Source organism: Sinohyriopsis cumingii, chromosome 11 (assembly GCF_028554795.1).
Source record: "Sinohyriopsis cumingii isolate HCF-2022 chromosome 11, ASM2855479v2, whole genome shotgun sequence".
Lineage (NCBI taxonomy): Eukaryota > Metazoa > Mollusca > Bivalvia > Unionida > Unionidae > Sinohyriopsis > Sinohyriopsis cumingii.
Genome location: NC_142971.1, coordinates 49754840 through 49780393, shown reverse-complemented (window position 1 = coordinate 49780393; position 25554 = coordinate 49754840). Strand labels below are relative to the sequence as shown.

Genomic DNA, 25554 nt, shown 5'->3' with positions numbered 1-25554 from the left:
AAGTTGCACCTGGATTTATTTCAAATTTTTTTATACAATTTTACATTTACCCGTTTAAGTTTATCACGTCTTTACAATGTGCCTATCCCATTTTTCTGGACCAGAACCCATTAAGTAGTTTCCACTAGTTGATCTAACGTTCGTCCGTACGCTTTAACCGATCTCTTAAAGATACAGATGAAATTTAGATAGATAAATTTACAAAACAGACACTAATCTCAATGGAGCGTCAGTTGCGATATATGTAAGTGTTGATTATTTTGTAAAATCCCAGTGAATTATTAAAAGCACACTCATTTTATTGATAGAAGTCTAACCGGCAAATCACAGCGATTTATTGATAGCAGCACTGACATGTTCCTTGCGCTGGGATAAGCCTGTGATCTGTTTACAAATAAAGAGAAGAGCTTAGCCAGGGATGGTTCGGTATCATATATTAGAGACTTGCATGAATTGTGTTACTTATACGTAGTTGGAAATACTGGCGTTTCAGTCATGGTGAGTGTCTTCGATCGTAAAAATATGTTTCTCTCGAGTTGAGCTAATGAAGTCAGATACATCTAAATTACTTTAACTCCGCCCAAAAGTCTTGTAAATTTCTCACAATTTTGTTATCACTCCCTTCCCGTAACACTATTCTAAATTTCCTTCCTCTCTTATTCGTCTTCACGCTTTTGTTTTTCCTATTCTTTATCATTAATCGCTGGCAATGATGGAGGTTCAGGTGAAGGTTGTTGTTTTGGTTTTAATGCAATTTTCAGCGCATGATTGACTATACATGTCAGCCAGTATAACTTGTGGAGGAAAACCATAGTAAGAACCACCCACCCAGAGGAAGCTACAAGCAAGCTTTTCTCACATGCCAAAATTGACAGAGCCTGTAATTAGAACTGACCAGCACGTGTGAGATGGCAGTTCTCGGTAAAGGCATGTGCTTTAGACCACTCATCCAATCGGAGGTGAAGGTAGTACCACCGTCACAAGCAAAACATCTTGCTGAAATGACAGGAAATCAGCAAGACCTAAACGGAAGTCATCCTCTTCTGGAAGACTACTTGCTACAGCAGCAGTAGTAGTAATATTGTCATTATCTCTCCGATTACACAATGAATTTCCTGCTGGCACACCCCATTACAGTGGGTTTTTTTTTTTTTTTCAGCCATAGGTATTGTACTTGAACTGTTCTGCAATGGTAATTCATTGTATGGGCATATATATTTAAAGTCACATTATGTGTCTGCTCTTTTCTATGTGGGAGAGACAACAAACCTGGCCGAATTATGCTACATGTGTTCCGACTGTGGAAAATTTCAATCTGTTTTGATCCCATTCTAGACTATGTATGTATGTATGCATGTATCGCATGGTCCCATTGCTTCTCTAGTCCTACAACGTAAGACACATCACCCGATATTTTTGTTCTAGGGGTGATGATAGCACTAAAACAAAAACATGTGCTATGTCTTACATTGTTGGACTAATTGCTTGTCATGTTCTCAAGACGTTGACCACTGTTGAATCCTCCACAACTTGTTTCAAGAGGCTGTCCACTATACTGATGGCTTCCTAAACAAACAAAAGTTTTTTAAAGCATTCTAAGAGTGTGCTCTGTCCAACCAAACCAGGTACTGATTGTATGTTGAAAACAACATATACTAATCACCTCTACGATTGATTTGGAGATGTTGTTCAACAGGACTGGGCAGTGCCATGACAACCATTCGTTGGACCATTCAGTCAACAAATCCTTTATCGGTCTCACAATCAAGGCTGGTATAGATAGTCCCATATCGGTACCAGTCATTGGAGAAGAGTCTTACGGAAGTCTGAGATACTCCTTTTCAACAAATAACTTTTACATGGAAGAAACATTATGACCCAGAATTGTTCCTTGGTGATAACCAGAATAAACCTTAAATGTTTACATAAGCAGTATATAATTTGAGCCATAGAACATTTTAAAAGTTGAAATTAGTTAAGTCCACACATACTAAATAAAAATACAACACGCTGAAAAAATCCATTTCCCACTCTCTCAGGTTGCGTACTGTTTTCTGTGTATTTAACAGCATCACAGCCATTGAGTGCAAACACAGAAGTAAAATGTATAGATATCACCAAATCTTCAAGATATACCCCTTCCAAATAAATATAACCACAAAAGTAAAGATAAAATATGCTGTCCTTGTAATTTTATGAACTATATGCTGAATACAAAAAAGATAAATATTTTTTCAATCCTTAAAATAGTCAAAATTAAAATAGGCATAATTTTTTGATAAACCCCATTCCTTCAAAAAATATTTTTTTTGGGGGGGGGATGGTGCATCATCATAAAGTTCTTCAACTAACCTCCGTTCAAAAAATTTGTTAAATAGATTGAATACTACTACACTCGAGAAAGCTTTCCACTTTCGGGTGAATGCACTGTGGTTGAGAATCGTCCTTCAGAAAGTATGCTTAAGTTGGGTATGTGTGTCCATTACCACATCTCTCCGATTTGTTCTTTATAGGTAATGCCATTCTCCATTGATGTTAACGATACAAGGCTAGTTTCTCGAGTTTTCATTCCATATAATTTGCCTAGTGGATAGAACATGCTGATTTATATGCTGTCTGAAGCTAGTATATGGAATTTCTATTCCATAACAGGCAACTGCATGGCAGCTTTATCTGCCTTTCATTTCCAATAACATAAAAACTACAATGTACAAATACCTTTTCGAGATTGCTTGGATCTTACCATTTGTTAGGTTTTGCAAGGCTTTCAGTGTGTAAAGAAAAATCAAAACAATGATGAAATGAGTTTGTTAAAAGATTGATATTGGTTGTAAAATTTGCAGTAAAAATGGGGACTTTATCTAGTATTTGGCTTCAGATGGTGACATGCGATGTTGCAAATAGCAGGTGCAACATTGACGCAATCCTTTAAACAGACAGTAGACAGAGATGCATGGCCTGTATAAAAGTCTCCTATTTCCATGAATTTACTTTTTTAAAAATGAGAGTACTTGTTCAGGATTTTGAACTGGCAAAGATTAAATACAGGACTATCTGGGGTGGTTTTGATAACCAGGTGTCAATTTTGGAACATGCACATATTTAGCATTTTCAACATTGATTTTCACCGTTTCTTGGCGAAGATGAATTCCAAACAGTAGAACTGAATCTGGTTTCTGAGCATACAAGCTTTGGTATCTGGGCTTTAAGACTACATCATATATAGGTTTAGATGGACTAGAAACTAGTATGGCAGTATACTTAAGTCAATTTCATTTTCCTGTGATAAAGTGATGGTCAATTTGCCTCAACATTAATGCTTTCAGAAGAGGAAGCTCTTGATAGTCTCAAAGTCCAAGTCTCCGATTTTGTATCAGATCTAGGATGTGCAGGTCAGTTTAGAAGCAGATCCAAACATACTCCATTTCTTATTAAAGTCCCATAAAAACAGCAAAATCTTCTGATCTGCTCTCTGTATTTTCCATAACTTATATGAAATCCAAGGCATTTTGAAATTTGTCCCCAAGGTATGCAACACGAAAATCAAGTTAACAGAAGAAGCAAAAAAGCCCTAAAAATCTGATCTGAACAGTTAACAATTTAAGATAACAGAGAAATCTATGTAATCAACAGAAATGCATTCAAACAGTTTTGGATTTCAAAAATTTGATCCCATTTTTTTACTGTCCATTTTTAAACTCTAAGCATATCTGTAGCAGACATTTAACAGCATCCATACTCCTTGATCTACAGCAGATTGAACTGTCAACATAGAATGAACAGTCAGTTCAGAAAGTGTTTCACTACACTACTGCTGTTTAATAGGGTATGCTGCCCTGATGTACATCAATGTCCTGCTGACAGCTTTCTGAAAAGGTTGTTGTTGTTGTTGTTGTAGTTGTAGTAGGGTTTAATGCCATTTCTCAGCACACGATAGACAATACATGGCGGCCAGTATTAATGGTGGAGGAAGAACCCAGAAAACACCGGAAAGAACCACTGACCCACAAGAACCTACTGGCAAGCTTTCTCACATACCCACATTAGCTGAATCCGAGACTCAAACCAAGCAGACAGAGGTGAGATGGCAGTGATCCGTAATGGAGAGTGCTTCTGAAAAGGTGGTACCTGTCTTGACTAAAAACACTGGAGATAAAGTTAGAAAGGTGGGGGGAGGAGGATATATGTGTGTATATATATATATATATATATATACACACACACGCACACACGGAGTTGATACTTTTTATTAGTTAAAAATTTATTGTAAGTGCAATACAAAGGACATACATAGTAAAAACATGCAAAGGTAAAATAATTTCCACATAGAGAACATATCCTAACTCATTTATATAAACATTCAACCCTAAAATTCCTGTGGAAGATTTTCAAATGCATGTTCTACCTTTAAAAAGATTTATCAACAGTTCAAAACATTCTCCAAATACAGATGGTAATGCAAGGCTGAACAATTTCATAATTATATTACAAGTGAGATATAACAGTAAACAAGTTCCTTGTACATGTAATTAGCATAAAAATTGAAACTGATCTTTTGTCTTGTTAACCTTAATGGTACACACTACTCCTGCTTAGTTCCATGTTCAACATTTTAAAGAAATGCCATACTTGGAAATATCAATATTCTGTGATTTGTTTAACATGAAGTTGCCAGCAATTTGTATGACAATGTTTTGTATGCAGTTCTTGGTTTGTATTCAGCAGCAATTCATACACTATATAATCAGTGTCAGGAAATGAAAGTGCGTTACCCAAGGACGCACTAAAGCAGCCTACCTGAGTTGACATGGGCAGGCACTGAACCTGCAATCTTTTGATTTATGAGTCAGACACTCTACCAACTGAGCTACTGCAGATCCAGTGTAGATCACACAATGCTTTCAAAAACATTTTTAAAAGAATTCAACAACTCATTGATAAAATGCCTCTAAAAGATGCCACTCAACTAAAATTTCACAAAGTTTATATACATAATATGCAACCATCTATGTACAAGGAAAAATTCCAATCATTATCCCTTGCTCAGGAATATGGCAACCTTTGGGAAAATATACTGTAAACCAAAATATACATTTAAAAAAATCAATCATTATGTGGCAGCAAGAAACAAAAACTAATTGGCAAAAACTGCATGCAATCCAAGAAAATATGCATTTCAATGATTTGAGTAAACACTTAAAAGGGAGATCTGAGACTGGATAATAATTTCATTGACGCCCTTGATTTAAAGATATAATCTATTTTTTTTAAACAAAAAAAACCCATCATTTGATAGAAATAGCTTTTATATAGATTGCCAGCAACAACAAAAAAAACAATCGAGAATGGTACTATTGAGTCTTGTTCAAGCATCAGCGTCAGGTGTTTACATTTCAGCAGAATAGAATATAGCAGCATAATCAGTGTATAACACACCCATCTTTCACTCTAAGGCTGACCTTTCTTGTAAACAGTCGCCCTGATGTTAATATCTCAAGGAGAAGCTAATGCAAGCTAAAGTTTTATTTTAACGATAGATATTAATTATCTGCACCTCTTATCATCTGAAGTCTAGATTCATCAATATTAACACCAAATCCCCCTAATTTGTCTAATGTTATTACAAATAAGAACATCTGCACTCTGATTTTTTTACAAGCATACCAATATCCCCCAAAACACTTAGACAACCAAGGCTATGCTGTCAAGATTTATTCTTTGTTTATTTGCATTTTTTTCTTGAACAAAACTTTTGGATAAGCATTCTGCAGAATCTTTGCCTTGTCACCGATATCCGCCACATGATGCATGCACTTTATAAGAGCAAAGAAAGCAATGCTGGTACAGTGTCTTAACGAGCATGAACTATCTCACACAATGCTGGTACAGTGTCTTAACTAGCATGAACTATCTCACACAATGCTGGTACAGTGTCTTAACTAGCATGAACTATCTCACACAATGCTGGTACGGTGTCTTAACTAGCATGAACTATCTCACACAATGCTGGTACAGTGTCTTAATGAGCATGAACTATCTCACACAATGCTGGTACAGTGTCTTAACTAGCATGAACTATCTCACACAATGCTGGTACAGTGTCTTAACGAGCATGAACTATCTCACAATGCTGGTACAGTGTCTTAACGAGCATGAACTATCTCACACAATGCTGGTACAGTGTCTTAACTAGCATGAACTATCTCACACAATGCTGGTACAGAGTCTTAACTAGCATGAACTATCTCACACAATGCTGGTACAGTGTCTTAATGAGCATGAACTATCTCACACAATGCTGGTACAGTGTCTTAACGAGCATGAACTATCTCACACAATGCTGGTACAGTGTCTTAACTAGCATGAACTATCTCACACAATGCTGGTACAGTGTCTTAATGAGCATGAACTATCTCACACAATGCTGGTACAGTGTCTTAACTAGCATGAACTATCTCACACAATGCTGGTACAGTGTCTTAATGAGCATGAACTATCTCACAATGCTGGTACAGTGTCTTAACTAGCATGAACTATCTCACACAATGCTGGTACAGTGTCTTAACTAGCATGAACTATCTCACACAATGCTGGTAAATTACAATATTCTCTCACAAAAATCGTATCATAAAATGTTAGATCTTGAAGACTTTCTCTACCAGTTTCTCATCATTATTTATTTAACTAGGCCATGTAACAAAATAGTACTATTGGTATCTGAAACCGAAATCTTTTCTGGAAATTGACTTTGGTGTTATTGGCTTCATGTATAATAAATGATCAAGAACAGCATACTGCAAACATCTGACTTGTTACTAATGCATTTATCCTGTTACTGCTATCTGGAGAAAAAAATTCCCACAAAAAAGCACTGTGTTTCTCAACACAAACTATGAACAGTTTCAAAGGCATACATTCCAAATATGCATAAAAATACCAAGTTAGACATCAAAAAAAAAAAAAAAAAAAAAATACATGCCCCAGACAAAAATGTTTAACAAAATAAAATAAACAAGAGTCCATTAAAGGCAATGATGCTCTACTGTCTAGAATTCAAGATTAGAGCTTTTCTTCTATTGAACAGTGAAACAATCTCATTTTTGAGTAATATTTTCAAACTAGTCGATGTAACAGCCTTATTGGCTTTCAGATCAGCATCATTACAAGACTTTTGGCAAAAAAAACCATGCCAATATTACCATCCGTATCTTCATTGTGATAGCCATATTGGACATCTGCAAGGCACCATTTTCATTAGGAACAACTATATGTCAAATTACGTCTTTTGTTGTCAACTTGACTATCAACTCTTCCAGATTAGCAATTACGAAATTTTCAAGATGGTCACCATGGTGGCCATAGTCTGTCAGGTCATCATTTTCATTCAGGACACATCACAACAATTCTGGCAAAAAACCATGTTGTTACAGCTTCCCAGTTAGGAATAGTGACAATAAGATTTTAAAAATGTCTGCCATGGTAGCCACTTTGAACACAGTGGTATTCGTTTTCATTCAGGACCAACTAGGTATCATATTTATTCTTTCAGAAAGAAAAAAAAAACCAGGTCGATGACTTTACATTTAGAACAATAGTTAATAACAAGATTTTCAAGATGACTGTCACAATTGGCTATACTTGATATAAGATTGGCACCATTGTAATTTAGTACTAACTAGGCATCAAATCAAGTCTTCTGATGAAAAGCCCTGGCCAATATGACTTTCCCATCAGGAAATGTAGCAAAAGCAAAATTTTCAAGATAGCAGTCATAATGACCATATTGGATACTTAATTGGCCCCAACATAATTTATACCTGCTAGACTTGACAGGGAGTCTTCTAGTGAAAAAAATGTTGATATAACTATCCATTTAGGATGAGCAGTGACAAGATTTTCACCGTGGATGCTGTGGCAGTCTTACTGGATATCTGAGCAGCACCATTTTCATTTATAACCGATTTTGGATGAATGTGTGTGTGTGTAAAGTTTCATGCCAATCCCGAGTTGTTATCAGAAGTGACAACAACTTTGTGCTAGCTGACAGACAGGCAAAGGACAATGGGCAGTCCCACAAGCTATTCTGGTCTTTGACCAGTTGAGCTAATGTCATTAAAATGCAATAAAAAGTATAAAAATCCAACCAGGTAAATGTTTAGTGGTTTTGTGTAGTTGTGCTAACAAAGCTTTTCAATAAAACAAAGTTCAGGTTGCAAGAAATTTAAAAAACTTTATAAGAAATGAAAAAACTGCCTTAATGGCATCAGAATCCAATCAAATCATTTCCATATGCATATTAACTAAAGTAACAAAATTCCATCTACTTGTGAAAGGTAGTGTTTGTGCAATTAGGACAATAAGTTTCCGAAGAAAGACATACAGATAAACTGAAGGGACCAGATCAAGTTTACCCTACTGTAAGCAGTTGGGAACAGAAATAAAGTAGTGAACATACAGTTGTATATACATGCATGTAAAGGACAAATATATAAGGCTATATAAGATACATGTGCTGAATTATAATACTATGGAGAAAATTATGTATTTAATTCAATTATGTTACTAGATACAATATATTTCTCTATATTCAACTGAGGTAACCAATAAAAAAAATCACAGAGATCAAGCTATAATTTTCTGACTGAATTTTCTCAAGCTCAAGAAGTCCTTTTCTATATTAATGATGGTCGGCCATTCAAGTAATGAGTGGGAAATAGAGCTTGGGTAAAATCAATTAATATGGGCTAAGATAACTCAAGAAGATAAGGACTCAATATTTCCATTGAATATAACAAGTCTGGTATATTACCAAACCAATAACTTGTCCAATAATGTTTTCTAGATGACTTTACATACAATAAACAGACTGATGTTTGCATTACTCAGATTTTGTAATCCATCATGAAATGTCAGAATATAATAGTCCAGATAATGCTGATCACTAATAGTCCAGATAATGCTGATCGCTAATAGTCCAGATAATGCTGATTGCTAATAGTCCAGATAATGCTGATTGCTAATAGTCCAGATAATGCTGATTGCTAATAGTCCAGATAATGCTGATTGCTAATAGTACAAAGAAAATGTCTGTTTACCATTAAAGGTTAAGAGTTGCAGGTAAGCAGCTCACTTGATATACCCACTTCTGTGGCAGGAGTTGGTATATTTAAGTGTTATGTTAGTTGTAGGAAATAGGTCACAACAACACAATTTTGGTGATACAGATTAACTCAAAAATACACTTACAATGAATGCCTTGTGGCAAAAAGTTAACGAGAATCAAAATTAGTGCAAAAGCACCAAGTAATGTTAAAAGCCCTGAAAAAGAAGTCACAATGACCAAACATTGAAATGTATTCATCCTAAATAATAACACTCCCTGTAAAGTTTAAGAGAAGGTATTGGAATTAGAACTTATTTTTAATCTAGATCATTGTTTTTACTCCTGAAAAGTTGGTCACAGTGATCCAGCTTGGGTACATAATACATAATCAAGTTTCAGGTCAGCAGGTTTAGTAGTATGCAAGTTGCAGCCTGAGCAGGAAAGATGCACACGACTATAAAGCAATTTTAAATAAATTCTGTAAATTTAATTAGTGATCCACTTTTCGTGCATGACACACATCCATTCAAAGAAACACCCTCAATTTCATTTTGGTGGCAATAAGTAATAAATCTATTGGAATTAGTGCCAAGATACAATGATTAACAAACATTGTATAAATCCTAAACACTAGGTCAATCAACATATTGTTTTTTGCATGACAACGATTCGTTCCAATACATCAGGTCCACATTAGCAAAATGCTAAATCCGGTGCCTTTCATTTTACCGAAATATGCAAAGAACTGAAGCTGACTTCACCATTTCTGACACTGACATCTTTATGCCCCACTGTTCCCTTTAAGACAGTTTACTGCTTTCACATTCATCCAGAGTACAATATCGATTCTTGTGTCCTGAATTTTTTCCGAACAATTTGGACAAAATAATTTTTACAATTCATAACAATTGCACACAATCAAGAATGGCTGCAGTCTCTGTTCTCTCTTGCCTAATGAGATACACACAACCAAAACTGTCAGAAGTTGGCAGCTCTAACAGCTAAGGTTTATTCCATAAAAAATAATTTATTAGGGCAGAAGTTTAAGTTTTTTGTGTGTGAATGGCATCAAGGCAAAATATGACATTTTGAAGTCTAAATGAAACCTGCCCTTCACTGCCAAAATGTACTTTTTAATGGCACTGAAATAATCACAATTCTATCAATATTGATAAATGAATTTAACAGATGAATTATATTCACATTATAGGCATATGACTATGTTCAACATTATATATAGCTGCACATGAAATTTGCTGGAAATACAAGATTCCTGGCATTGTCAAGGCACAAAAACTTGATATAAGAGGACCTAAGACACTGATTATCAGACTCTACTGTCTGAAAAGAAATCTTAAGAATCCAAGACAAGATCATTTCAACCTTCTACCATCAAGTGTTGAAACCTTCTCTGCCTTTTGGTGAAACCCCGTTCCAATATGACCATCAATTCATGGAATTTGTTAAAAGACTATTAGCATTATTCATTGTTGCAGCCATATTGGTTGTCTGCGGGGCACCATTTTCATTCAGGACCAACCAGACATCATAAGAAGCCCTTGGTGAAAACCCTATGTTGATATGACCGATACAAGATTTTTAGGATGGTCTCCATGGTGGGCATACTGAAGGTCACATTGGTGTCATTTTTGTTCAGGACACAGACATCACAAGTTTTCAGGTGAAAACCTCATATAGATACAAATTTTCATTTAGGAGTAGTTGTAATATTTTCAAGACAGATGCCATGACAAAGAAAGTGAGGGTGGGGCAATAAAACTCCTCTAAATGTTGTAAAATCAAATGTTAACTGAATTTATTAAAGTTCTTATGAATATACAGCATTATACCAAATGAATGTACACCACATTTGGTTAAGTGCAACAATCCCTGGAAAAGTTAAGCTAAAGAAACGAATGCTTGGGTGACAGGCAATGACAGGCCAATGAGCCTCAAAAGGATAATAAAGGTTTTAAATCTTTAAAGCTTGTCCCTTTTGTTTCCAAAACATAATGCAGGTTTTGTTTTTTATTTCTCTGTATTTCAAATGCAAGCCAGTGTGAAAATGTTGTACATATATGTCACAAATCTGATGTTAGGTCATTTCAGTTTCACATAGAATCCATGTGGAGTTGTATCATTCAAAATCCAAGTGATGTTATACTGTTTAAGTTACATAAGGAATCCATATGTGATGTTACATAATTTTTGAATCACATAAGGAATCCATATGTGATGTTACATAATTTTTGAATCACATAAGGAATCCATATGTGATGTTACATAATTTTTGAATCACATAAGGAATCCATGTGATGTTACATAATTTTTGAAACACAAGGAATCCATATGTGATGTTACATAATTTTTGAATCACATATGGAATCCATGTGATTTTATTTCACTTTTGAATTACATATGGAATCCATGTGATTTTGCCATTTGAATTGGGTAAGGAATCCATGTTATATCAACTGAATAAAATGAGGAATCCATTTAGTGTTACATCATCCAAGCTGTGCAAGTCGTCTGCGTGATGTATCAATTAAGTTACAAATGGAATCTATGTGATGTATCATTTAAGTTACATATAGAATCCATTTAGTGTTACTTAAGGACTCATGATATTGTATCATTTAAGCTGCTTAAGGTATCTATATGTAACATTATATCTGAATTACATAAAGAATCAGTATGTCATGCTATACTATTTAAGATGCTTAAGGAATTCATGTTTTATCTTTTTAACTACATATGAAATCTCTAGGAAACTGAAAGTTTCCCATTTGTGCCTTGAATGTAATTACATTGTTGTATAAAAACTGTTCAGGCATGTTTATACCCCAACACTTTATTACAGGTTTCATAAACAAAAAAATGGACAAAAATATTTTTTATGCTTTGGATTAGAAAAAAATTACACAAAGAAACTTGCAAATAAAATAATTTCATTAAATATCAAACTTTACTGGCAATCTCAGACTCTTATCAGTCACTAAGCAACCAGACTGAGGCATTTGTAAATTTACTCTCAAAACAAGTTCATTTATAGAAAAGAACTAAGTGAATCACAGTGTATTCAGAAATTTGTATTTTTACCTCTTTTAATGTCTGTATACATTTATTCATGCTTTATTCTGCATTTTTAAAACTGCCACAGCTTTATTTTAAGCACATAGACTTAGTTTTCTGAGTTTATTTTCCTTCAAATATGAGATTCATAACATCGCTGCAAAGTAATTATAACACTGGTATGTAATAAACTGAAAATTACTGCAGCAGCATGACATCAAAGTAATTATAACATTGGTATGTAATAAACTGAAAATTACTGCAGCAGCATGACATCAAAGCCAAACACCCCACTGCAACTTGTGTAAAATCTTCTTAAAGGTTTGAATTAATCATTGGGGGAAAACCCCCCAGATTATTGACCAATTTTTTCATTCAAGTTAATTAGTCTATTCACCTTCTGTACATTTTTCTAGGAGTAATATATGAATGTAATTGAACTTAGCAGTCTTCTTTTTGAAACTAATGAAGATCTGACAGCCCTGGTTTGCCCATAAAAAAAAACTAAAGGTAAACAAGAAATTAAGGTCTGGTTTATATAAAATGTCTTTAACACTGTATATTTTAAATCATATATGGATTACATGTGAAATTTAAATCCATTAAAGGTGATTCACATGTGACATGTATGAAAACAATGTCATTTCCTGTGTAAATGAATACATCATCAGCAAGCAAATGTGATTGGTTTCATTATTTAAATGGATTCCTTTAACTAAAGTCTGCCTCAGAAGCAACTGTCACTTACTCCACATCAAGTGCATGTTTATTCAACCAACCAATGAGGAAGTATAATATTAGATAAAAAAGAATTCACTGTCAACTCAATGATTAAGCATAACCAAAAATGAACAATCATGAGTACAGTTTCTTTATGGGTTCATCCTGATTACTGGTAGTATGGACTGATTACTTAATCAGATAATGAGAAGCAGATACCTGTTGATAAGTGTGGCCTCTTACTAACAGCACTCACATAACACTCAACTACAGAAGTATATGAAGATAGTTTGGGTGCCTTGCTGTGGATACCTTGAAGTACAATCAAATGATCAAATGTCTGCCACTGGTAAATTTATACAACATCTTCTTTTTCTAAATAATAATTTTTTTTACTTACCTGACTGAGTTTCCAGATTGGAAAAAATGGTTGCCCAGCATCCATTTTTAGTTGTCCCCTGCTCCAGTAGAAAGGATTTTCTAGTCCAGATTTAATTCATATCTGACTTGAGTTGCCAAAGCTATACAAGATATCTAGCTTTTATGTGATGAAATAATTGTGCACATGAAAACTGAACAATTGATTGGACTAACCACCTCTCTGCAATAACTGACTGAAAGCTATCAATCAGTCAATTCAAAAAAATGTCTTTACCATGGCTGCAACATGTATCAAAATTTCCAGATGTGGACAGTTTCCAATAGCTGAAACATTAGTTTAATCAAAACAATCAGAAACTGAACCTTTCTCCCTATTTACCTATTAGGCTTAAAGTACAGCTAACTGTATAATGTGCATACTCACTCAACTTTTGGCGGTTTCATTTGATGAATGTCTTTTACCTCTTATTATGACAGGATTCAGCATGTAAGATACACCTTTCTTTTTAATATAGACAATTTATGTAAAACATCCCCAGAATCATAGTGATATTGTCTGAAACTGCTGCATTCAACTACATGGTGAAAATAAATGCAAATGGACCAACTATGTGGATATCAGAGATGCTCCCAGGATTTCCTCATGGGGGAGGGGATTTCCCCTCTTGTCACAAAAATGGGAGGGGGAAGACAGTATAACAAAAATGAGTTGGAGGAAATGGCCATTACATAATACTTTAATATCCATCTCTCTTTCTTTCTGCTCCACTCTGTATGACCTCCAATGAAATCAAAATCTTTAAAAGATGTTGTCTCTAGTTGCATATGCATTAATCTGTTGATTGTTTCTGAGTTTAATCTGTTCCTTATCTGCATGTGAATACTCTTCTGTACTGACCTCTTTCAGTCTCATATCTGAAGGGCATATACATAGCTTATTCAGCTGGAACAGATTTGAAAATTGTTTTTTATAGTTGCTAAGTACAATTTTCTAATGCTCACAGGTATTGTCTTTTGGATACTTCTGTTCCAAAAAAAAAAAAAGATTTTTCACTAACAAGCTTTGCCAGTTTAACTTTCTTGAATTAGCACTCTTCTAATTATTATACCAGCATTTACCGTTCCATAATGCTGTATTACGATTTGAAGTCCATTAATGTCATAGTCTATTTGTTCAAATAGCTTTATTTAATTTCATTTTTAGATTCTTATTTATTAGAGTTATCTTAACATTTATGCTACAGTTTTGCAGCACACGATCCTAAAGGGCTAAGTTGTGACAAGAAAAGAAACAAAAAAAAACAATCTACTTCTAAATTGTCTGTTAGTCTGCCTTTCTACACTGAATTTCAAAATACATCCGAAATGAGAGGTTGATCAACATGCAGTCTGTTTTTGTCCATCAAGCATCTACATCGGACTCATATTTAATACCAATTTTAGGTCTAAAATCATTCACTGGTTTCTCTATTAACACTTTCCCCAACTCCACTAATCTGAAATACTTAATAACTTCAGAATTAAATTGCTTCATCACTATGATCATCCAATATTTGCTGAACAAATTCATCATCAAAAGATGAACCACACTGGGGCTCAGCCATTTTGGGTCTTCTAGATAGCCTGTATTATAAGTGCGCATTTGTAAAACTTCCTTCCTGCAAGGTTCAAACTACAACAGAATGCTTGTTAGTGGCCCCATGTGCCATAACTGCAAACCATTAAAAACGGTCACAGTGAAAGTTTTGACAACTGATGAAACAAGAACATACCTGTCATGTGACTATAAACAACAGTGCCAAAGAAAAATGATAGAAAATGGATGGCCAAACGAATGAACCAAAGGACTTCGGGACAGATGTTGTGCATCCACCAAGTCAAAACTGATTTGCAAGCCAACCAAAAACATATCACAAAATGGAAAAATTGTTTAATAGCATGAAATTCCAACATATCTACCGCCATATGCACAACAAGTTTCAATTAACTACCCCGTTACATGGATAGACCAACGGAGAGACGGTTGTACAGAAGGAATGATCTTGATATGATCTATCATGGACCAACCAATAGACAGATTATTGTACTGTAGGAAAGGACAAAATAAAGATACTCAAGTCCAACTGCAAAAAACACACTGATCTGCCATTACATGTGGCACCATCAGATCTGGATGTGTTGTTTGTTCTAGTGATAACTCCTATCAAACTTGGTAGACCAAGATCTGCCACTGAATTATTTTGTTGTGTTTCGAATAAACTTGTGTGTATTTATGGCACTCACCCATACCACTTATCAGGAAAAGTAGACAAGCACAGTAAATTCATTCAATTATCCAATAATTTGATAATAAGAGCAATTATCATCCCTTGTTTATTGTGTTAGTACATTTACAAGGTTACTGGATAGAGAGTTTTGAACCTTGAAAACTTTGTGTTGAGCTTGAACAATTCAGTATGTATGATCTCGATGAATTCTCTGGTATCAAAGTGATGAATGAAAAATTTTGATACTGTTTCATCCTTTCAACAGTAGTGACTTCTCATTCATTCATGCTTACAACAATCTATTCCTGTACATCATTAAGCTACAGACCTATACCTTCCAACAAAAGTTCAATAATGTAAACATATTTTTTTAAAGTGCCAATTTTTGCCGACTTGATGGTCGCCACAAATCAAGAAATTAACTATATTCCCTCAAATGGACTAACACTCCGCTGTCAGAAAAGAACTGTCAGGAATTCAAGGCAAGACCATTTCTTTTTTTTGCCTGACAAGAGCAGAATCCATCTTGATATTCTTCAGTGATAACATGTTCAAACTAGCAGTTGTGGCAGCCATACCAGATTTAATACTGGCACCATTTTCATTTAGAACATACAATATACCATTATAAGACTTTTGGTGAAAACAACATGCCAATATGACGATCCATTCTGGAATATTATTGACAAGATTATTAATGTGTTTCTTGTGGTAGCATTCAGGAAAATTATTGACAAGATTATTAATATGTTTCTTGTGGTAGCCATATTAAAAGTTGGTGGGATACCATTTAGGACCAACTAGATATCTTACAGTCTTTTTGATGAAAACCCTATGTCAAGATGAGCATCAATTCTGAGTAGCAATGACAAGGTTTTCAAGATGACCACCTTATGGTCATATTAGTTCTTAGATCGACACAATTTATATTTAAGACCAGCTGAACACCTCAAAACGACTTCTAGTGAAACCCCATAATAAAATAACTTTCCATTCAGGACTAGAAATGACAAGGTTTTCGAGATGGCTGCCATGATGGTCATTTTGGGCATCAAAAAAGCACCATTTTCATTTAGGAAAAACTATTCATCATGAAACGTCTTTTAGCGAAAGCCGATGTTGATACAATCATCCGTTCAAGAATGGTGATTAAAACAAAACATTCAAGATGGCCACTACACCAGCTATACTGAATGCCTGAGCAGGACCATTTTCATTTAGGACCAACTAGATATAAGAACATTTACAGTCAGAACCCAATCGTAATATTACCATCTATTCAGGAGCAGCAATAACAAGACAGACTGCGGTGGCAACCATATTAGACGTCAGAGCAGCACAGTATCACTTACACCTTGTGATGAATGTGTGTACAAGTTTAATGACACAATCCTCAAAGTAATTTGAGAGGAGCCAAGGTAAAGCAACTTTTGTCAATGGACATCAGATGATGGAGTGCAGGCCACCCCACAGATTCTTCAGGTCAAGGACCTGTAGAGTGAAACACTACATACAATGTCTTCTTTTAATACAATATGACGCCTTTCCTGATCTACAAATCTAGGTACACCACTCCCTCGTTAACTTGTGCACAACAGGGTCCATAAACATAGACCACACTATAAGCGAGGGCACGAGTTATCGAGGGACCTCTAAAAACTGAAGAAAAAATTCAGCTGACATCGAGAAAACCAGTGGGAGTGGGAATGTTTAGGGAACTGGTCTGTTTAATTACTGAATCCTTGTTTTACAATCACGTCGATAATACTTGTTAATAATGCACTTTATCTAATGAAATTTTTAGTTTTTCTGTATAAATAACATTTATTTTCAAAATGTCCAACATGTGAAAGATCGTTCCAACTGGTTTCATACAACCATCACATGTACATGAAAACATCTGTGTATTATGTCACTGCTTTTTGTTTTGCTGATTAGACTAGTTCCCTGAGTGTATTAATTAGTATAATGCCAAGTTGGGAGTCAAGGTAGCAGGGAACTAGACTAACTGTCGATACACCAACAAACAAGATTCCTTTTAAAAAATTAGGGATATTTATTTCGTGAGACAATCATCTACGTTGAAACTCAATTTTTGTATTGTTAAATTAGTACAATATTGATGTCATGATTTCGTTATCATCCTTGAGGATATATCTAAGTGCCAGTTCAGGAATTCTCAGAAACGTGCTTGTCCACAATGGTCCATATCTGTGAAACCAAGCTCTTTATTTTACGAAGTATTTATTTCGCTTGGTTTCCTTGCTATCGTTGATCAGATACAAATGAGTCAGTTAATTTAAGGTAGTTTAATTGTTACATACACAATAACATTTATAATAGTGTTCGATTGATCAACTGAAGCAAGCTTGTCTGACGTATGATTGGGAACGCTAGAATTTAAGTATATGGGATTTGCATGCCTTTTACCTTTTTCTTTTATTCCACCTCCTTTATTTGATTCAAAAGACATAATTAATGTGAAAATACAAAGGAGGCCATCTTTTAATTCAGTACAATAATACGACAAATACTTCTGCAAGGCAGTTATCAAAACACAGCACTTAATTAGGTTCAAAGAGAAACGCTTGCAAACATAGCTGTTATGGTAGATTGACACATTTTATGTTTAAAATACACACTGTATTTATGATTATACTTAAGAGGAACTAAAAGATAGAAATAACACAAAAATTTCACTTAATAAAAATTATTTAACTGGCATTTAAATGTACAGCCTACAAGTTCTGCCACCCTAGGCGTAAGTGATATTTTCACTGATCGAAATTTCCTTGAATATCTTCATTTACAGTGTACTAAGAATGTCATTTGGAAAGAAAATGTAACCAATTACATGACTTCTTATAAAAAGCTAATAATTTAAAAATGTTGATAAAAAATTTCCAGGTCCTATCAACCGTTTTTGATCATAAAACAAACAATATATCAACCTTCCAGTTACCAATTTTGACCACGATTTTCTTAAAGTTCAAGAAATAGGGATCAATGGGGTGGGGGTGGTATTTTGTGGTACAAAAAATTGGGCTCCACCCCTGACCTCGCATTATAAGCGGGTTCACGAGTTATCGAGGGAGTGGTGTACTACAAACAAATGTCATTTTTCATAACCCATACCCAAGTAAATCAATCAATTCAAAGTAGTTTAAAAAAATAAATTCTACTAACAAGACAAAGTCCAAGCCTACCATTGAACTCTAAGGACACAAAACACAAAGTCTATATTGACACCAACTCTTGACACTAAGGCAAAGTCTGTGTTCGAAAGTGAATTCTTATTATGTCACAAAAAACAAAGTCTATATTGAACACTGAACTCTTATGACACAATGGACACTGAACTTATATAACAACAAGGCACAGGCAAAGTTGATGCTGAACACTGAACTCTTGTGGCACAAAAGACAAAGTCCTTGCACATTAAGCTCTTATGACACAATGACGAAAGTCCGTATTGAACACTTAACCCTGTGAGACAAAACCAAAGTCCATGCTGTGCAATTATTATAACACAAAGTACATGTTGAGCAATTAATTATTATGACAAAAAACAAAGTCTGTGTTGAGCAACAAACTCTTATGATGGAATAGGCAAAGACCACAAAATAAAGGAACATAACACTTATACGATGGCTAAAAACCCTATATCGAGATACGCAAGCAGTGAGATCTGTTCCAGTAAAACATACCTAGGACTCAAAGAAGGCACTTTTATTGTGGGGTACTCAGTGATGGATGCAACTTAGAATTTTCTTATCATTTTAATATGAACTCTTTGGAATTAAAGTACCATGGCATATAGTTTCAAAAAAACTGCCTTCCCTGGGTATGATGTATGTTTAAACGGAACAGCGCTCACAATATGTTGCAAATAATATGGGTGGATTCCCACTGCTATTCTTTGTAAAGTTAAAGAATTTGCAAATATTAGCCTGTAAAACCATTTGTGTGAACAATATATTGTTGTTGTTCTTGGGTTTAATGCCATTTTTCAGCACAAGATAGGCTATACATGGTGGCCAGTATTAATGGTGGAGGAAGAACCCTGGAAAACCCAGAGAAGAACCACCGACCAACGAGAAGCTACTGGCAGGCTTTCCCACGTACCCACGCTAGCCGAACCTTGGACTCGAACCCACGCAGACAGAGGTGAGATGGCAGTGATCTGTAACGGTGAGCGCTTTAGACCACTCGGCCACTCGGGGCCGCGAACAATATATTGAATTAATGTATTAAATGTGCAATACCATTTTCGTCTCTTATAGATAACTGGTTTGATCTAGAACAAAGTGTTAGAGCTATTTCAGAGCCGATTGGAGGTGGGAACAGCATTTACCAAGACATTTACTAAATAAAAAAAATTCCATGGAAAGTTATGTTTTGCCTGCTTCATTGTGGTATATTACAAAAGTCTTGCACAGTTGCAAAAGACAGAAAAGTTGGTCACTGTGACCTACTACATAACCTGTGACGAGTGACTGTACATGTAACAATGAGGAACTGACATCAATGCAAAAACTGAAAGTAATCACTGGAGTGCGAAGTAGTACACTCCAAGATGAATATATCCATCAAGTTTCATTAGTTTATATACGGTAGTTCAGCAGTTCCCAAGGTTTTTAGGCCATGACCTTAAAAAATAGTTTTTCTGAGCCTCACGGCTTTGTTTCCACCTTCTGACAAGTTCTGCCACCCTAAAAAACAAAACCCTGGCAACCCACAAAACATCCTTATGACCCTTAATTGGGCCACAGCCTGGTTGATGTTGATGTGGGTTCAACGCCATTTTGTCAGCACATGATAGGCTACATGGCGGCCAGTATTAATGGTGGAGGAAGAACCCGGGAAAACCCCGGAAAGAACCACCGACCCACAAGAAGCTACTGGCAAGTTTTCTCACATACCCACATTGGCTGAATCTGAGACTCGAACCAGCGCAGACAGAGGTGAGATGGCAGTGATCCATAACGGAGAGTGCTTTAGACCATTTGGCCACTCGGGGCCCTGGGTCACAGCCTGGGGATTGGTTGTTGATGTTGATATTGGGTTTAACATCATGTTTCAGCACACGATAGGCTACGCATGGTGGCCAGTATTAATGGTGGAGGAAGAACCCGGGAAAACCCCAGGAAGAACCACCGAACCACGAGAAGCTACTGGCAAGCTTTCTCACATACCCACATTGGCCGAATCCTAGACTCAAAATCACGCAGGTGAGATGGCAGTGATCTGTAACGGAGAGCGCTTTAGACCACTCGGCCACTCAGGGCCCCTCCGGGGGATTGGAAACCACTGCAGTAGCTAAATGCAAAAACTAAATCAGTGAAGTGAGAAAAGTAAGTCATTGTGACTTTTCGACATTGGTTAGTACTAAGTAGTACCAGAAAATATACTATAAGAGGACTAAATCCATCAAGACTTGTCATTATATATACAACAGTGTCAGAAAATGTTAAAACTTAAAAAGCATTCACCTGAGTGTGAAGATAATCTTTTTCTGCAATGGAAAGTAGTGCTCCCCAAAATGAATAGTCAACAAGTTGAATAACTTTACATAGGACAGTGTCAGACAAACTGAGCCCAAGCAAATTTTCAACGCTGAATGCCTACAATGATGACAATGCCATTGGAAAAACAATCTGCCTCACCTGTGCTGTGGGAGAGTCAACAAATTCAGTGGTGGTGTAAATACAGAGTGTTCGAAGTGTTCTTTGTTTACAAGTCAAATCAAAATTTGATTGGGGGGGGGGGGGGCTGGTGAGTGCCCTTCAGCTCTAAACTTTCCCCACCCAAATAAATATTTCATTCTGAAATAATCTTTCAAGATGCTAAAAAGAACTAGATTTCTAAACAAAACTCTTAAAATAAGTATTTGCGGCAATTCTTAGCCCCACACTGACACATGATCTTGTATTCATCTATAGGTGCACGAGGCGACTTCTTCATCTTTGTCAAAACAGGTGGACCTGCTTCTTTTTCCTTAATGTCTTTTGCCCTGCCAACATCAGAAGACACTGAATTACTGCCAGATTCAGGGTCAACTTTCCCTTTAAGTTTCATATCAACTTCTTCTACACTGTCACACTGTTCAATCAGCAATGGCATATCCCCAGCTTCGGACACAGAGACCTCAGATTCTCCATGTTGATTGTCACTGGTTTCCGAGGTTGTGTCCTCTTTGTCAATCAGCATGGGTTGCAGCACCGGCACCTCAACATCGCCACCTGCCTCGGGTGATTGTGCGTAAGTAGCTCCTGAAAGCAAAGCATGAACATTTTGAGACCACAACATTTTACAGCTTGTACCATGGGTAGCTCAAAGAATTTGGTCAAATCCTATTATTTAAACTATCAAACAATTTATCTATACATTGAAACACATTTCTCTAGTAAATGTCTCCCAATTTCTTTAAAGCTATGACCATCTTACCAATAGTTAGATCCTCCTGGAAAATATCACAGAACACGATATTCAGACCATGGAGTTTTTCAGAATTAACTGTACCAGATTTTGAAGGCACATTTTAAATTACTCTTCAACTCTCAAATTTTAACTGGAGTGGTCAGCAGTCTGAATTTCCCTTACCAGCCATATTTGATAAAAGTAAACGACTTCCAAAAACATAAGATCTGGAACAGCAAAAAGCAAATTTTTAAGTAACTTTTGTTTCTCCAAGAATACTTACCGTAACACATTAACCTGTCAAATCCAGTCCTATTAAAAAGATGAAAATTATTCTTTTCTATCTTGTATAGACAAAGGGCATTAACTCTTGAAACTTACTTCTGATTGCCACCACCTGGTGTTGTTAGTTTTTATATGTTAATGATGATGATGACATAGCAAGGTTGCTTTCGAGAGTTGTTTTAAACTTAAAAATTTGTTTGCTCTTTTAAATATGTTCCCAAATCTAACCCACAGGCTTCTTTCTAAGAAATAACAGCTGGATTTCCCTGTGAATGATAACTCTTCTCCTGATCTGATAAGCAACACAGTAAATGGTCACAGGATCTGTGACTGCTATATCTGGGCTTCTGATAATGCACAATTGTGAACTATTAAACATGATGCATTAAAACAATCCTAAGAATCCTGTCAGCCTCATTAAATATTGCTGAATGAAATTGATTACCAGCTTACAGAAAAGGTTAAGGTTTCTTGAACCAGAGGTCTCAAGGATTTTCTACGCCATTTTTTGGGTCACGCTCATTAATTATGCATTGTGTTCGTTTTCGCGTGTAGCTGAAGAAGTAGCTTGTGACCTCAAAATCAAGACTAAAGATGCTAACGGGTACCCCCCCCCCCATTAATAATAACCCTAGCAAAAAAATGAACAATCGGGTACCCTTTAAAAATAAAAAAGTATAACGATTACAGTTTGAGGCTCATGTCATGTGCGCATTTATTCATCATCACAGGGGCTCGTATAAACGTTAATATTTCAAGCTAGAAAGTCTGTCCATGGTTTGTGCACCATTTTCGCGCGACCTAAACACGCTTTTTTTGAGATCCTGATGACATTAACTAGGTCAATACCTTTCATCCTCAGCAACAGTAACTGCTGATTAAGAAATATTCTACAAAATAAAATTTAAGTACATACAATTCAAATTAAAAAAAAAGCACAATATAAATGTCCGGTTTAACTAATGCCATTTTTGCCTAAAGTTGGTGCCCCTGCACGAGTATTTGCTGTTCAAGTCAGGGCTTCTGTTCATGTTTGTTTAATGGACTCTTCATTTTATTAGTGAGGAAACCCAAGACGGGTATTTTTGTCTCGGCAAAGGAAACACAAAAACTTGGTTATCATAACATGCACTTCTTATACCATTTTAGGAAAAAATAAACAAAATGGACATCTATATTCAATGAAATTTTTCACTGAAATATTTAAATATAAGGGAAATCTTGTTATTTCATAACACTGAAAAAAATCTAATAAAAACTAAGCATGTGTGTAAAAATGGTTATTTTTGAGTTAATTTTTTATGGAACAGTTCCAAGAAAACAAATGGGATTCTTTAATGTGAAACCACTTGTCATAGATTCATGTGACAATTCCACAATGAAATACATCAGATTGAAGAAGCATGGGAGAAGCATGTTGACATCTGCAAATGTGTTACTGTTTCTATCACTGAATGTTTGAAATCAGAATGTGGTGAAAATACTAAGTCTTTCAACTGCAATTATCAAAAAGACGCATTAGAATTTAATGCTTATTTCATTTTGAGTGCAGTAAGGAGGATGTAATTGCACTTATATTCAAAATTACTTTACAATTTCGAAACGTGTAATCAAGATCGAGAACCTATGACATGGCTCATGTAATTCGGATTTCAAGAACTAAGAAAGTACATTTTGAGGAAATTCAGGATGTAAAACTGGAAGTATTTTTTTTGCCATTCTTATCACCAGCTAAGAAGACAGTGTATGCTTTGTCATTTGTATGTTATTTGTAAGGACCCTTTCTTGCGTCTGTTGAATAGCTAGCCTAAATCCAAAACATTGTATCAAAAAAGTTAACACAGAATGTCCCCAAGTAGCTGGTATGTGGCAGTCCACGAAACATCTGCTGTACTTTTTTCTAAAACAGATTTAAAGAACCACAACGTAAAGCGCCTAGTACGCGAGTGTACATGATTTGTTTACAAATTAAAAGTGCTGGCGTCTGCATCCATTGTTTACAATAGAAAGTAGTTCCTTTAAGCAAGTGAATGCAATATGTGTATTTGCATGCGAGTTCAGTATTGGGTAATATTGCATGGTTCTGACAATGTAAAGTTAACAGAGAAAAAAATGAATATATAATCATATTCCTTTCGTATACCGTATTTTCCGGCCTACAAGTTGATGAGGAGTATAAGACGAATTGACCAATTTTGTAAATTTTCCATCCTTCGTCCATATACAAGTCGATTCGGAGTATAAGACGAGGCCAGGTCAATAACTTGGCTTTGTATTTTATACTAGTAACTTCCGGTTGCATGAATATTGATGGTATCGTTGTATGATATTCCATATTACCGGCAATCGTGAAATTGCATTACCGATGCTAACATGCTTGTGATTTTACTTCTGAACTGCTATATTTTGTTATCAATTGACACAGCTGAATAAACAGTCCATGCTTGTTTTATTATAATTGAAAGCACATCCATGTTGTAGTTCATTTTATTACCTGTAGTTATGAACGTAACTTATACAAACTTGTCATTTTCTATCGTAAGTTTGAAAGTCACGGATTCTGTTAAATCGATTCATTCATATATATATATATATATATATATATATATATATATATATATATATATATACTATTTTTTAAGTGTTTGTTCTGTTTGGACTTGGATATAATTAACATTTTATTACTAATCTATTCAATGATATACCCCACTATTATCTTTATCGGTGAGTTTGAATACAAAGTAATGGGTATGATCTCTTGTCCTTATAACAAATTTTGTATGGACAATGACTTCAATAAAATGTTGACAGATTTTCATTCCCCTAAATAAGCCTCATTTCCCTACTGGCAGCCTCGCTGATTTGACCTATTCTGTCGATTCTTGCCCTCAATCTGGTTTCAATTATAGCCAAAGTGCTAAGCATGTTTAATTACCGTGTAAGTAACACTGCATAACCATGTGGTTGTTGTGACAATGTACATCGTAATTAAGAATGAATTGTTGATTTAGAGGTGTTTATTGATAATGGAATATAGTAGGCTCGTAATACATGAGGATTATCACAATCGTCAGGTAACTCAAAATACCGTCTTTTTTCTCTTTGCAAAAGCTACAAATAAAAACCGCCCTGAATAAAAGAACGATCTTGTACACGGACAATTTTTTCATCTCTCACTCTGTCTCGTGCGCACACACACAAGCACGCGCGCGCTCACAATATATCTGATTTTAGTTTAGTTTAAACCATATTTGTTTTAATTATGATATCCATTGCAACAAGAGCCACGTGGCTGTGCATGCTATG

General features: G+C 35.4%; 1 protein-coding gene across 1 annotated transcript in view; it reads right to left on the bottom strand.

Moving 5' to 3' along the window:
• Nucleotides 1–17579: 17579 nt before the first annotated feature.
• LOC149788422 (histone-lysine N-methyltransferase SUV39H2-like) overlaps nucleotides 17580–25554 on the bottom strand; it is a 35175-nt gene continuing 27200 nt past the window's right edge. Inside the window, exon 6 of the mRNA XM_089974402.1 lies at nucleotides 17580–21815. Coding sequence (XP_089830528.1) covers nucleotides 21421–21815 — 395 coding nt within the window. The 3' untranslated portion in view covers nucleotides 17580–21420. The remainder of the gene's footprint in view (nucleotides 21816–25554) is intronic.